Source organism: Lampetra fluviatilis, chromosome 7 (assembly GCF_964198595.1).
Source record: "Lampetra fluviatilis chromosome 7, kcLamFluv1.1, whole genome shotgun sequence".
NCBI classification, from domain to species: domain Eukaryota; kingdom Metazoa; phylum Chordata; class Hyperoartia; order Petromyzontiformes; family Petromyzontidae; genus Lampetra; species Lampetra fluviatilis.
This window is the reverse complement of record NC_136281.1, coordinates 562,601-577,634: the sequence shown is the minus strand read 5'-3', so window position 1 is coordinate 577,634 and position 15,034 is coordinate 562,601. Positions and strand designations below refer to the sequence as shown.

General features: G+C 45.4%; 1 protein-coding gene across 2 annotated transcripts in view; it reads left to right on the top strand.

The window, feature by feature from the left end:
• UNC45B (unc-45 myosin chaperone B) overlaps positions 1-14,848 on the top strand; it is a 70,156-nt gene extending 55,308 nt beyond the window's left edge. For both annotated transcript variants that reach the window (XM_078858067.1, XM_078858068.1), the window contains exons 13-20: positions 627-767; positions 1,879-2,006; positions 2,542-2,608; positions 4,374-4,487; positions 4,836-4,951; positions 6,008-6,125; positions 6,816-6,971; positions 8,988-14,848. In XM_078858067.1, the coding sequence (XP_078714193.1) occupies positions 627-767; positions 1,879-2,006; positions 2,542-2,608; positions 4,374-4,487; positions 4,836-4,951; positions 6,008-6,125; positions 6,816-6,971; positions 8,988-9,248 (1,101 nt within the window). In that variant the 3' untranslated portion in view covers positions 9,249-14,848. The remainder of the gene's footprint in view (positions 1-626; positions 768-1,878; positions 2,007-2,541; positions 2,609-4,373; positions 4,488-4,835; positions 4,952-6,007; positions 6,126-6,815; positions 6,972-8,987) is intronic.
• Positions 14,849-15,034: the final 186 nt, after the last annotated feature.

Sequence of the window (15,034 nt, the reverse complement as noted above, 5' to 3'; positions counted from 1 at the left end):
ACCTGGAACTAGTTGGTGAGTACTGTGAAGGCAGACCACTGCATACGATGGTGCAATCTAGTGGCATCAGTGCCATGAATGTGTTGAATAAGCTTGACTTGTAACAGCTAAGTATGGTCAAACGGGCATGGTAAGATGATAAGAAACATACACGTTTTCAACTAATGTTGATGCCCATTTTCATGACATGCCATTGCAACCTACTTTACACAAGGGCAACATGTCTTGGCGCACCCCCCTTTGGAACTAAAATATTTATCAAGTGGAAATTTGTTTATTTAATTTATAATCCCATATATGTTTTTAGGAATTTACCACCTTCATGAAAACAATTTAGTGCTCACATTGTATACTCACATCGATATTGACAAAACATTTTAACTTATAGACATTAAATCTACCTATGTATATAGACGACTGATAATCAGCACCATTAATTTACTTTTTTTCTCGTAAGAATCGTATTCCAGTGTATTTATACGTGCATTGCAGACTATTGTCTTGCATTTCAGCAGAGACTCTCACCTGAATATTCGTGTGATATTATCGTGATCTTCTAGATTGGTCATCTCCCTTACACACCATCTCACTCTCTGGTCCCTGTCTGCAATGTTGACCTTGCGCAGGCTGGAGACAAGACAATCATGTACTCCGTATCTTCCGCGCTGGTCAACTGCACCAACAGCTACAACACAAAGGAACGGGTTCCGGAGCTGGTGCAGCTCGCCAAATACACCAAGCAGCACATCCCCGAGGATCACCCGAAGGTGCAAACGCGGGCAACCGCCCAGCCACGTGCAGTGACAATCACAACTATCATTCACCATCGAGGGTGATGTCACCACTGTGCCTCTGCCAGGCTGGGTGCCCTCTAAGGCTATGTGGAATAGCAAAAAAATATTGTCATTTCTAGGTTACAGGGACATACGCGGATGTCGTGAGGTGTGTATGTATGCACGTTGAATTTATTTCGCACTCGCACCTCCGTGCCAATCGGAGGTGTAGGGGGAAGGACAACAAATTAAACACAAGAAGCGAGGAGAGGATTAGGGCGACAGGAGCAGGGAGAGAGAGAGCAGAGAGGAGTAGCGTGGCCGGTCGTTGTGGCAACTGCACTCAACACGACACCTATTTGGTGTTTTGGTTGCCTGATGCTGTTCTTAACCATCGTGAGAATATCTTCACCGCCTCAAGTTATTGGATGTCTGTCGCCACAAGTTGCTGACGAGCCTCCTCTACTGAAGCCGTGTTGTAACTTGTGCAGCGGTCAGCGGCCTGCCCACTATCTGCAGGTGCAGCACTCAGTTTATCTCTTGGGCATGCAGTGTCTAGGCATGTTATTACTCAGCCAGCACAGCTCATCTGCCTGAGGAGCTCACATGATACATTTTGGAAGTATCTTCAATGCAACCAGTGCAAAGGACGGAGGATAGACTGAATAATCTGAACATCTTGAAGCCAGTGGATACTTCCTTGTCGGAGGGTATATGTCTCATCATGATGTCAATTTACCATACCATGGAATTTATTTCACCTTATGCTGTGATATCGTTTTTTGAGAAAAAAAATTCTGAAACGCGTTTTGGGATTTTTCCATATGAATCATGAAAATAACGACCATGTCGGTTGTTCATTTATATATATTTTCCACCCTTCAAATGAAGCCAAATGCATCAAATTTCGCATAGACAAACCCGTTGTCTGACACGCACACACACCCGCGCGCGTGTGTGTGTGTGTACTTTTAGTCGGGAGGGGAAACTCGTTTGTTTGCCCCCTCCAGCTGGTGCGGAGGTGGGAGGGTGGAAGCCCCCATTGTTGTTCTGCTGGGGCGCGATTGATGACGGCGGGGGTGGGGCATTCCCCGTGTGCTTCTAGGACCATAAGGACTTTGTGGCTAAGCGTGTTAAGCGGCTGCTCAAGGCGGGCGTGGTGTCGGCGCTCGTAGTCATGATCAAGAGCGACAGCGCCATCCTCACGGACACCACCAAGGAGCAGTTCGCCAGGTCAGAGACCCGGTGCCACGCGTGAGAGTCATCACGATAACGGTGTGCCCGTGGTGAAATGGCTAACACACTGGATTCGCAATCCAGACGTCGCTTGTTGGATTCCATCTACCCTGAGCAGCAGGTGAAACAATGGGCAGGTTTTCTTGAACCCCTCCCCACATTCCCTCACCCCCACCCTGCTTAGCTTCTCAGATCAGGCAAGGTCAGGCACATTCAGGTCCTTTAGCCATCTCGAGAGTTTTCTCCAAGTACTCCAGTTTGTTCCCACAGAATACTTCGGAAATTAATACCCATACTTGCTAAGCTATTGGGAGACCCAGAGAGGCTTTTACGTGTGAGTAGACACAGCGTATTTTGATGTTGCTAATGTGCTCACGGCACCACAGATCTCACACGTACAATTACCTGCAAACTGGCTAAACGGGATCATCCGTGCAACAAATTAACTTAACTTAAGCTTGTGTATCATTACATTATTTTAAAAAAATCACTTGTCTCAGAGCTCTCCCTTGTGGAACGTTTGTGCACACAGAGTCTTCCTTGCACTGGCTGAAGACCCACATGACCGAGGCATTATTATTTCCCATGGAGGAGGCAAGGTGAGTGCCATCTCGACTGTAGCCACAAAAAAACAGTGAAATCTCTCTCTGATCCCACTCACATCTACAATCACATCCAAACTCACCCCATATTCTTAATCTTTTCCCTTCATCTTTTCCCTTCATCTTTTCCCTTCATCTATGTATGTATTTTGAACTTCTTTTGCGCTGTACATCACCAACCTTGCTAATCGGAGGTGCGGGAAAAGGACAACAACAAAAACACAAAATCAGTTCTAAAGAAATGCGTTTTCAATTTAGATGTAAAAGTGCATAGCTCCAGTGGCTTCCTAATATTGGAAGGAAGAGCGTTCCTGACGGCCGTAGATTTGCAGCCTGATCTAACGAAACAAAATCAAGTCACTGCATTTGAACAATTGACTGTAGTTAACCACTGGTCTAACTCATGCGTGCACTTGGATATTAGGAGGCAGAGTTCACATGGTTCGTGTCTTTGAAAATTGGGAAGCGCGTATTCTTCTTGCTGCCCTCACGCTCTTGAGTCCCGTGGTTGTGGAGGAAGCTTTACCAAACATTCACCAGGTTAGCTCTGTTTCCTGTCTGTCTGTTGCCCCTCAATAGTGAGAGAGTATTACAGTACAGGGACTCCTCCTACCTTTTCATTCGTTTTTTTGTTATATAAAAATAGCGTCTGAAAATGTTATTGACAAAAAAAATCACTAATGTTGCTCTTTTGATGTATTTTTTTGTTCAAGGGAACATTTTTCGAATCGTTGACACGTAATTGAATAACACGGCCACTGGCGACAGAAAAAAAAGCTCTCAGCAATCGGAAGAGGACTGGCTAAAGAAGGAGTGACAAAAACAGTCGCTTTAATTACCGCCTAAGATTTTAAAGGCCAATTAGTGTGGAGCAGAGGTGCGGTTAAACACAGGTGCATGGGCAGTTTAAGCTGCTGCGGGGGCTGCATTGTCAACTTCGTATGAACGCAGATCAAGCGCAGTGGACCACTGGCATCATCAATAACACTGCCTTTGGAAAGAAACAATAACGATAGCAGTGGTAGGCCAAGTAAGCGCCATTGCCTGACAGAGTGGGCTATCTGTCTTTCCAGTTTAATAACAGAGCCCTTCAGTAATACGCCGTAAACACATTCTGCTGCAATACAGTGCCCATTTTGACCATTCTCAAATGACCATTCTCAAATCACCAATGGGTGAAGACCTCCCCAAGGCTAGGTGGTGGGTCGTGGGTTTTTTAAAAATCATACTTCAAGCTATTGAGTGCAGATTGGGAGCGCAGGACTGGAACAGATATCACTCGCCTCTGACGTTAGCCGTGGCCTGAAATATAATTTAGGTCGTCTTGTTAATCGTGTCTTTACCACGACTGCCTGTGAAGAGCGTTTGTCTCTACACGTCGAGCACTGTTTACCTCTGAACAAGGAGTATTTATTTTAACAACCCCAATCGGATGAGCTCAGTCAACTGCCAACAGGATTTTAACTCAAAGACCCATCAGCTCACTAGTTGAGTCTTCTGCTGCAGTGCCACTTTTCTCATAAACAATTATTGTGATAATAAAGGTTACATTTGGTCTGCATAAGAGGCAAAGCAATTATTCAAGTCAATGGATGTCACCCCTGGTTTTCAGTAAAACACTAAAGAAATGGCCACAGCTGTTGCATTGGAAGTTATGACAACGACCAGGATACATGGAGGCCTCGTGTTCATCGCTGACAATGCAATGCCCTGTCCTGCAGTTATGCCTCACGCCGGCGATTGTGCGTGACGTGTGCGCCAGGGTCTAATCCCACTGGCCTTGGAAGGCACAAAGGAGGGGAAGATCAAGGCGGCACACGCTCTGGCAAAGCTCACCATCAATGCCAATCCCCGCATCGTGTTCCACGGAGAGACGGTACGTGTGGTGGGCGTTGGCGACACTGTGGTTTGATCTTCTGCCTGTTTGAGCAAGAGGGAATATATACACTGTACAGCATTACGATCATAGCTCTCCGAATGTGTTTCAGGGTTGTACCACGTGTTGTTCGGCACAATGTCCAACGTTTCGCTCGATTTGCTGGGAGCCTCTTTATACTCTACATAGCACAAACACGAAAACCTACACAATAGTAGCGTAACACTCTTCTTAAAGGGGGTATCCGGAGACAGTCTCTTAAACCAAGACATTTAAATCCATTCATCTCCATTCAAACAACACAATGCACGTACTTTTCTACGAATAACGGACTTGTGCTTTGGATAGATTTACGAGGTGGTGAGGCCGCTGGTGAGTCTGCTCAACTCGGAGCTCGATGGCCTGCCCAACTACGAGGGGCTCATGGCTCTCACCAACCTGGCCGGAGACAACGAGAAGCTCCGGTGAGCATTTCACCGCCTACTGTGCCCCACGTGCTCCATCGTGCTCATCCATAAACGCCAACGAGCTGCGCTTTGCGTGCAGCCGTTTGGAGATCAGATCCAAAACCCACGAACAAAAAACTCACAAATCCTGGTCATGGGTCATTACAACATTCATCGCTTTGTCGGAAGTCACCAGTGCAGCCAACATAGATGTGCAACTGCGCCATTGCTCATTTGAGAAGGAGGACACTGACAAATTGAGAAATGTTACATCTTGTTATAATCATCAGTGGTTTGCACACTGAAACACCGAATTCCACGATCTGAAGATGAACATAGATTTAGATTTTTTTTTGCTCTAGCCATTATACAACGTCAACATTTCTTCCTGATCTGGGGTCAGGAGTTAATATTTCCCTAAGACACGCACCATTGGCTTCCCAGTACCCACAAAGTAGCAGCCATTTCATTAACCCCCACACAGAATTGATCCGTGACTGGATGTTTAAACTCGCGACCTCTTGAGTTGAGCGCTGTGATTATAGCGACACCTAGCGGGGTGTAGTTATTGTTTGCATAAAAACAACATGGCGACAATCAAGGGTACTAACCAGTAGCGTAACGGGCGTGGGGGCAGGGGGTGCCTTGCCCCCCCTGGTAGCAAAAGCTACGAGTTGGGGCCCCCTTGACAACCACCATGAGATGTTTTCAACAGTTTAGTATTGGAAGTAATGCGGTTGTTTTAACCGTAAAGAAACATAATGTAACGTTATGCAACGTCATTTGCTTTGAATGACAGTAACTTGAATAAAAGAATATTGGAAATAGAACTCCATTTCTGGGATATTTATTTCATTATATAGGCGTCACTTATATAGCAGAGAGGTAATATGGAGCTGTAGTCGCTGCATTTTACAAATACGGAGCGCCCCTACAGTGTTAAATGTTCGAGACCGTGAACGTAACGAAGAATCAAATATTGGGGCCCCACATGACCGATTGCCGCACCCCCTGACCCAACAATGTTAGTCACTACGCCACTGGGACTAACCGTTGGACATTTTTGTCGCGCAGGCAAAAGATCATCAAAGAAAAGGCCATGCCCGAAATAGAGAACTACATGTTTGAAGAACACGAGCAGATCCGCCTCGCAGCTACGCAGTGCATGTGCAACATGGTGATCAGCAAGGAGGTGAGCACGCATAGCCCGTGTCTGAGTGGGTGCCGGAGTTGTCACTTGTCCTGGTTTTCCCAAGATCGTCCTTCTTTTGAAACGGCTGTCCTGGGCAATCTGCAAGCCTTTCCAGGACAATTAGACATCCTTTTTTTGTCAGCTGTGTTTATAATACACCACTCAAGACGACGATGCATCGTCGTGTGATTCGCCCCTCTTCCAGTAGTTTGATTATTCTTCGCATGATATATGTCCCAGTCGTTTTGTACCTCAGAGGTGGCGATCCTAGTGGGCGGTGGCCAACAAACCACAGGACACATCTGCAGAAAATGGGCAGTGCACTGATGGAGCTTGGTCTGCTGTGGTGTTCATCTGTAGTGCGAGGGCAGTCTGCAGAATCATGCACATGCGTAATGAGCATGGCAGTGCCCCAAAGTCGTTCCTGTGACCACGCATATATGGTCAGCATTTGGATGGTTACACACCATTATTCAAATAAATCAATAAGTGTTGCTATTTAGAATCAAGTGGAAAAGAAGTTAGTCATCACATTTTACAATGCGAGAGGCAACGCGAGTATGCTTACAACAACTCCTTCGTGTAAAATAAACGTACGGATCGCACCACGCGTCGCGTTCCCCTTGTGCGCATCGACCGAGCGTGACCGATCGCCGTGCTCCACGTGCCGTGTGCCGCTTGCCCTTGCAGGTCCAGGAGATGTTCCTGAAGGAGGGCAATGACCGGCTGAAGATGGCCGTGCTGCTGTGCGGCGAGGACGAGGAGCCTCTTCAGATTGCGGCCTCCGGCATGCTGGCTATGCTCACCTCGGCCCACAAGTCTCTGTGCTCCAGGGTCCCCACTGTGGTGAGCTCTGCCACAGTTTGCAGAGACTTCTCTCCTTTTTGGCCTCTACAGTAGGTGTTGGTGGCTGTGTTGAATGGATATTCAAATTGTTCACCTCTACGAGTCATTCTCCTTCCATCCCAAAGTTGACACAACACTATCTTTGGTCTTGTACGGGTGAAGACCAAACGCTGTGGACCACTTAATTAATCAATAACACTGCCAATTGAAAATAAACAAATAACGATCACATCCATCTCTTTAATTATTAGAAATGAGATGGTATCCCACCCCGGGTCCTCTGGTTTTACCCTCCACATTTTGAAACATGCATTGAGATTATTTACATTATTTTTCTGCTATAAATGTCCAAATGATAAGCCACTTTGTTGGCCAGGTTGCTTAATACCTCAGTGGGCTTTGCCTGGTAGGATGGAGATGATTTAGTACTGGTAGGAACCTCCTGGTTACACCAGCCCACAGGGGATTATTGTGTCCGTCGTGCAGGGAGGGGCTAGGTGGGGAGGGTGGGGAGGGTGGGGAGGGGCTGGGTGGGGAGGGGCTGGGTGGGGAGGGTGGGGCTGGGTGGGGAGAGTGGGGCTGGGTGGGGGTTGGGAGGGGTGGGGCTGGGTGGGGAAGGGCTGGTCACCCCGTGGTGCCCTTATAAAACTCAACGTTTAACCTACTCACGCCGGCTTGTGCCCGCCCTCACAGTCGGCCATATTTACGGAATACACCACGCCGCCGTTAACCCTGGCCATTGACCGAGCAACCCAACGTTCCTACCAGCTCCCTCCGTAGGAATGTGTTTTTGTTTGTATGTGTTTTGGTGATTTGTTTACCTTTCTTATACTTTGCACTCATATGATGTTTTTGTATTGTTTGTTGTAATTGTATTACCTGTCCCTACTGGACATCTGTGAAAAAGAGCTTTATAGCTCATCGGATTCCTCCTGCAGTATAAATAAATATTCTGATTCTGATTGGAGAGGTTGTGCACAATACCGACCCCTGCTGAGCAAGGATGTGATTTTGAAATTCAGCATAGACTGGGAATCGCGACTGCGAAATCCTAGTTTAGGGAAGTCCCGGCAAATTATTAATAAGATATTCATAAGATGTATTATAATCGAAGCACTTGGAAAAAGTAAGTTCACCACAAGTACGTGTGATTAATGCAGACATACAAAAGGTTTCTATTTCGTGTCTGAACATCTTAACACCTGTTTTATTGCCAGAAAGGGTAAAACTATATTCTTATTTTTTCATACTTTGATACTGGCAAAAAAGTTCCCATGTTAAAGTAAGCCAAGTTACCAAGTCGGAAAACTTATGGTAATTCTTACACTCATTTCAATAATCTGTTGTAACCCAACATGCGAGTTTCCAACACGATATATAACAGCATTTGCTGGGCCATGAACAACACACGTATCACTGTGGAAGAGTTTTGAGGCATTTTTCAGCGTGAGAGATGAGTTGAGGGAGAATAGGATGTTACCAAAGGCAGGCATTGGAATGAATGGAAAAAAGTCAGAATGAATGGTTAACTCCAAGAACAGACTCTGGATGTTAGTCACGAACTGTGCAACAACTCTGGGATTGAGCAGAAGGAAGCAAGTGATTGTGAGGCACGGTGGCATTACCGGCATTGTCCCTGATGATGATGACGATGTGATCTTGGTCTTGTTGTTTGGGATGGTGTGGTGTGTGGGGAGTGGCAGTGCAGTGGTTAGCGCACTTCACTACGATCCCGGCAACCCGGGTTTGATCCCCACAGCCAACACCAGTGACAATTATCTGAACCGGTCCTGGGCCTCCCCTAGGTCGACTCAGCCTCAATTGAGTACCTGGTGCGGTATTTAAACATCGCTACTTGGGAGAAAAAGGCGGCCGGGCATGGTGCTGGCCACCCACCCCCTTGTGTGCCACAGTGTCGGTCTTAATATGTGCTCGCTAACAGCACTTGCCCCAGCGGTATGTTAAGGCTACACGGGGGATTTTTGTCTTTGGTGTGGTGTGTGGCCGGCAATGCAGACGACACAGTGGCTGGAGATCCTGCAGCGCTTGCTGCTGCACAAGAACGGCGACGTGCAGCACCGTGGTATGGTGATCGCGCTCAACCTCATGCTGGCAGAGCGTGACATCGCCCAGAAGCTGATGGAGTGCGAAGTGCTGGAGATCCTCATCGTGCTCTCCAAAGACGAGCGGCCCGAGCGGATGAAGATCACGGAGGCCGCGCGAGCCTGCCTCACCGCAGCGATGGACTATGGCCTCATCAAGCCGTTCTCCCATTGATACCTCCCACCACACGGCACGACACAACGCGACGGCAACAGGAGAGAGGGAGGGCGGCACCGTGCAAGAGCACGATATACAGCGGCGCAGACTCCGTGCGCCACAGTGCGGCATAGCATATTGTCCACAAAGCATCGTCTAGTAGCGGAGCATAGCACAACACGACGGCATAACGGTTGCAGAATGCAGCACGGTGTACAGCATTCACAACACCGCACCTCCGAATAGCACGGTTGGCTACGCATGGTGCGAAAGAAGTTCAACGTACATACAACACACAACTGCAAAGCACGACGAGATGATTTCAAGCTACACAGCAGAGCCAAGTGAGTGAGACAGCGATGGGGGTTAACGAGCGCCTCTGATTTGTTATTTGCATACAGGTCTAAACACCGAGCAATTCCCTGTATTGATGACACGGGAGACATGGATATATTTTCAGCAAAATGTGGACGGGTAAAGGAACATTTGCTCACACGTTAATCAGGCCCATAGTTTGTCTGTACCAATTAGATTATTATTTGTCCACTGCACCCATGGGCGGGGGATGTATTATTTTTATTATCAGTAATATATTATAAGTGAACATTAATAATTATCATAAATATTATTACAAAATAGGCCATGGCGCACCGTGGCAAAGTCCCGTTACCCTGCCCCTGCATGGCGGGCTGTGTTTGCAGGCCGAGTGAGCACTCTGGCTATTCGTCTTTAGCTCCACCGGATTCCCATTTTGTATACGAGTGCGTGTGTATACAGTAGTACGTTCAATCGTGTGCTGTTGAATTTAAATGTTCACCCGGCAAACAGGAGGCATTGTGTAGTGGGGTTTTTTTTGTGTTTCTAGAATTTCTGCTGGTCGTGGTGATCCGTGTTGATGAAGTGTTTTGATATTTCACAGCTACTACCTTCCACATCAATTAAGTATTTTGTACACTTATTTAAATGCTAACTGGTTACCTGCAGTTAAAACACGCTCTCATCAGCCATGATCTGCTGGACTGATATGGACGTGGAGTAGTGGCGATTCTTGATCACGGCTAACATCAGTGGCGAGTGATATCCGAACCAGTCCTGGGCCCCCCTTCACAAACCCACACTGACCAGCGTGGTAAAGTATGGTCCAACAACCCTTGCAACTGGCACGGCGTGGGGAGGCCTTCATTGGAAGTGGATTGGCTGTGGGTTATATTTTTTTACTGAAATGCTACGTGCGACTGTGGACATTTCAAACTGATATATGGACTACAGATGCTCAGAGACCACGTGTCTAACACAGTGAAGTGTTGCTCTTTTGGCTGCGTTGTGACGCTCTCGTGTCACGTGGTTTTACCGGTAGATACACACGTGCTGAAATTTCACGTACCCGGGTTTTAATACAAGGAGTGCTCATCAAATATAATAAAACAATTCGAGTGAACAACAACAGCTTGTAAAGCTTATTAAGCGTGGTGCACAAAAACATTTATTTAAAACATAACATTTGCTGGATTTTTTTTTTATCTAAAGCACAATAAATACAGTACAGATAATTTCATCAACACCAAACCCATCATACCTTTGTTCAACAGCCACACACCACATTGGGCAAACATCAAACATGAGGAGACCCCTTGTACACAAATTATGAATACAGCCACAGAAAGGCACCATCTACTTACAAAAGCCGCTTAACAAACATTGACGAAAAGTCTTTGTGTGAAATATATGCAACAAACCCAATGTAATGGTGTGATATGTAAAACAAATACTTTTAGTTACAGCCACGCAACTCGGACACGGCAGATTTTTACATAAATCAAAAGAAAACAAAACGGATACCATCTTACGAGTATGAACGAAGGGAACTGCGGGAGTGCATCTGCCAATGAGTGTTGATGTACACCATGTGAATTCAAAACGTGTAAACCAGGGAACATGAAGCTAACTGCAGCATTCAAGCAATACGTGTAAGCTTAGTAAACATGTTCAAATTTGTTTGGTTGTAAAATGTGATACGTTTTTGTAAATATTTAAATTTAAGGCACGATGCACTGAATACGCCAACCAATTATCAATGGCAGGGCTTAATTTCTCATGGCTGGGGAGGAAATACGGGAAAATATTCCAGAGCCCTACCCTGAACAGCGCCAGATTACATGAAGCCCTGATCAATGTAACGCTCTTTGTCGGCCGTGTTATTCACTGCAAGCAGTAAATTGAATCACTAGAGGCGTCAACGAAAAATCGGTGACCACTGCTGATTGAAGCCCCTAACTGCATCCAGTACATTCTTATACAAAGGGCATGTCACACGTACTCGTGACGCACGCTGTTTCCATCGTCCAACCACGAGTCAGCCACGCTGCTACAGCACTAGCTTCAAGCTCCTACAGTTCCCAATACAACTGTATATGGGCAGTCATGCATTATGATTCTAAATGCCGAGTTCATATTTTTAAAATCATGATGAGGCAGAATGTGCATGACAATCATGAACACTGCTTCTCAGTTTTAGGCACTTCAGCCTGGGGGCAAATTAAAAACAACTCGTGGGATTGATTTTAAACGAGTTACATTTTTATGAAAAATAAGAGGTTTTACCCTTTCTTGTAATTAAATAGGTGTTAAGATGTTAAAACAACAAATAGATACATTTTGCAAGGGATCAAGTCTGCATGAACCACACACACTTGTGGTAATACATGTAAACAAACACGCTCTGATAATACATGCATTGTCTTGTAAACTTGATTCCTTACAAAAGGTTTCTATTTCGTGGTTTAACATTGCAACACCTATTTTACTGCCAGAAAGGGTAAAACCTATTCTGATTTTTGATATTTTGATACTGGCAAAACATTTCCCGTTGATAGTATTTTTTTTACCAGAAGGAAATAAGTGATGGTGAGACAGATGTGGTGGCATCAAAGACTCCTTGAACTTGAGCTCAGTTTGGAAATTCCTCGTGTTACATGTGGACAAACAGAACTGTACCAGCGAGATGACTGCGTGAAGATTCCAAGTGGAAACCACGGTAAGTTGTAATCACGAGCAGCGTGACATGGAAAAGAGTAAGCCACGTGCGCCTGTATCACGGACCCAGATTATAAAAATTACCCGCAAATTGGGAAATCACATCGGAACATTGTCCCCTAGTGACAGAAAATAAGCATTTGTGAAACATAGTTCTTTTGTGAAAGCCTCGTACTATAAGAATGGTACGAATACCAAATGCACGAAGCAATGATTCATAGCTATCACTGGGATGACTCAAATGAGAGTGGCAGGAGTGGATGGAGGCTGCTGCACACATCATCACAACGCTCATCCAGAAGTACCCCAAATATCACCAACCTCAGTCATCCCTTAAGATCACCAAACTGAGCCACCCTGGCAAAAGCCAAAGCAGCAGCAAATTAGTTTTAATTTAAGTACTTTACGCTCACAATGAGAGACACTTTATTTATTTTTGCAATAAATAATTGAGTTTAAAATAATGTTTTTTTACTTAAGCTGCAAATACATTTGAAGATACTGCGGTTGGCGGGCTTAGATAGTCATTTGGAACATTTGAAACGACACATTTTTAAATTGCCAGTCAATTTATTAACCCGTCCCCTCAAAAACACAGCTCATATTTTGGTTGCAATAGTGTATTCAACTCGGCACACCGCTTTGAAAAAAAGATCGAATGCGAAGCAATACATAACAGCAAAGGCGTGTATGATGGAATGTGATTGTGGATCTCTTAAAAGAGCACAACAACAGCCGCCATTCGCCACGAAGTAGTGGTGATGTCACCACGGGCCTCGTACCAGGCTAGGTGCATTTTGAGGCCACGTCAAGTGTCGAAGGCTCGCTGGCCAGAGGTCACGGGACAAACCCAGGTGCCGTGGGTTGACTGACGGAGATGACTGGCAGATGCACCACAACTGTGCCAAGAGCACAGTACACAGTACATGTATACACACGCACATGAACACATATCCACCGCATATTGTGACGACACTATACAGATAGTGTATAATGGTGGCCAGTGGTAAATGTGTGTAAACTATCTTTGAACAGTACGCAGCTCAAATACAAAACAAATCACAGTATTAATGGCAGTGATGAAATCAACGATTCTCGCAGAATACCAACACGGAGAGAATGAGTCGGACGACAGCGATTGGGCGGTGAACAGCAAATAGAGCAACACGTGAGAACAATGTTCAACTCTGTGCTCAACAAATGTCGTCCAAAATCACATGCATTGACCTTTTTTAGCGAGTGTAGATATGACATCTTATTTGGCACCATAATCATAAGCAATGATGAATGAGAGCTATTTACAGTGTGTCCGGGATGAATCGGTGCAATCGCTCACCACGCATGCCTCCCAGGCCAGCCCCCCCGTGTGGTTTATGCTTTGGTCGCATTCATATTTGATGGTGATGCAGTACCCGCATTTATTGTGCGATTGGCACCACGGTGCAGGAATGTAAATATGAATTTTCCATCGATGCAAGAGAGGCCCTGTTCAGACAGGACGATGCAAATGGTGACTTTAATATTCAATGGAGCCTAATGGGTTCATGTACATTTTATGGAAAAGTGTGAACTTGTCACCGATGTCGGCTGTGCTGATGAGGAACTGGCCCATTCTACGAATTTCTGAGGAATTTAAGTTTTCGTTATTTGATGTCAGAAATTCTACCGAGTAATACTACTGTAACTAACGGGTCTCTTTTTGAAGAGGGACATACTCAAGTGTATTTGACTATAGTTATGTCGCTTTTGTTTTTTTTCTTTTTCGAAACTGTTGCAATGATAAGTACAGTTGACAATGTTCCTTCAGAGAATTGGTGGACAATCCACTAAGCGCCGCATCTCGATGGACTCCGTCATCCACCACAAATCACGACCAACAATTACCTGGATTTAACCCTATAATAATATACCATTAACATAAGGAACCAGCGCCGCCTATTCGTAGTCATATTTTTTACGTGTGAAGTCGTATTTGGGGATTTTTATTTATCAGCTACAATTTGTGTTATCCCCACCTCCGATTAGTACGGTTGGCTACGTACGGTGCGAAATAAGTTCAACATACATACATACTGAGAATTGTTGTTATATCAGTGTTCTGATTTGTCCCCGAGATCCACAAAGAATATGTTGCTATCAACTAGTGGATTGCGATCCACGTATTGGCCACTGCTGCGTTAGACCGGCATGGTTATGAAATGCACGGCTTTCAGAATTGTATGCACGTTTGGCTGATCGTACAGCCCCTGAGTTGCACAATGATATTGTGAATATTCATGCATTGTGGATACAGTAGCGTCGGGCCCCTCTGCCCCTAGAATAGCGTTTTAATGATTGCCGTCATATACTGTAAAAGCTTTGTATAAGCAGAGTTCTCATACAAGCAATGTATCGTTATATTACACTGGTGGTGGGGGGGGATGCAGGGGAATGCAAAGATGAACTTCTGATACAAGCACACTTTGTATATAAGCACACGTGGCCTTCCAAGGAATGTGCATATACCCAGTGTCTACTGCGTTGTATTGCTTTAACGCAACCACTCCAAATACCGAACCTAAACTTGAGCTCGATTTTTGTTAGAATGTCAGCTGTGAAACACCTACCAATAGTTTTAGGGCAAATGTGGTCAATTTAAGAGCTGTTAATTTGTGTCTTACTAATGCATGCAGCTGGCGATGGCTACTCTGAAAGTCTCATAGTGGGAATGGCCCAGTTGCCATCCAGGTAGGGTTGCCACCTCTCTGGGTTTGACCTGGATAGGTGGCAGT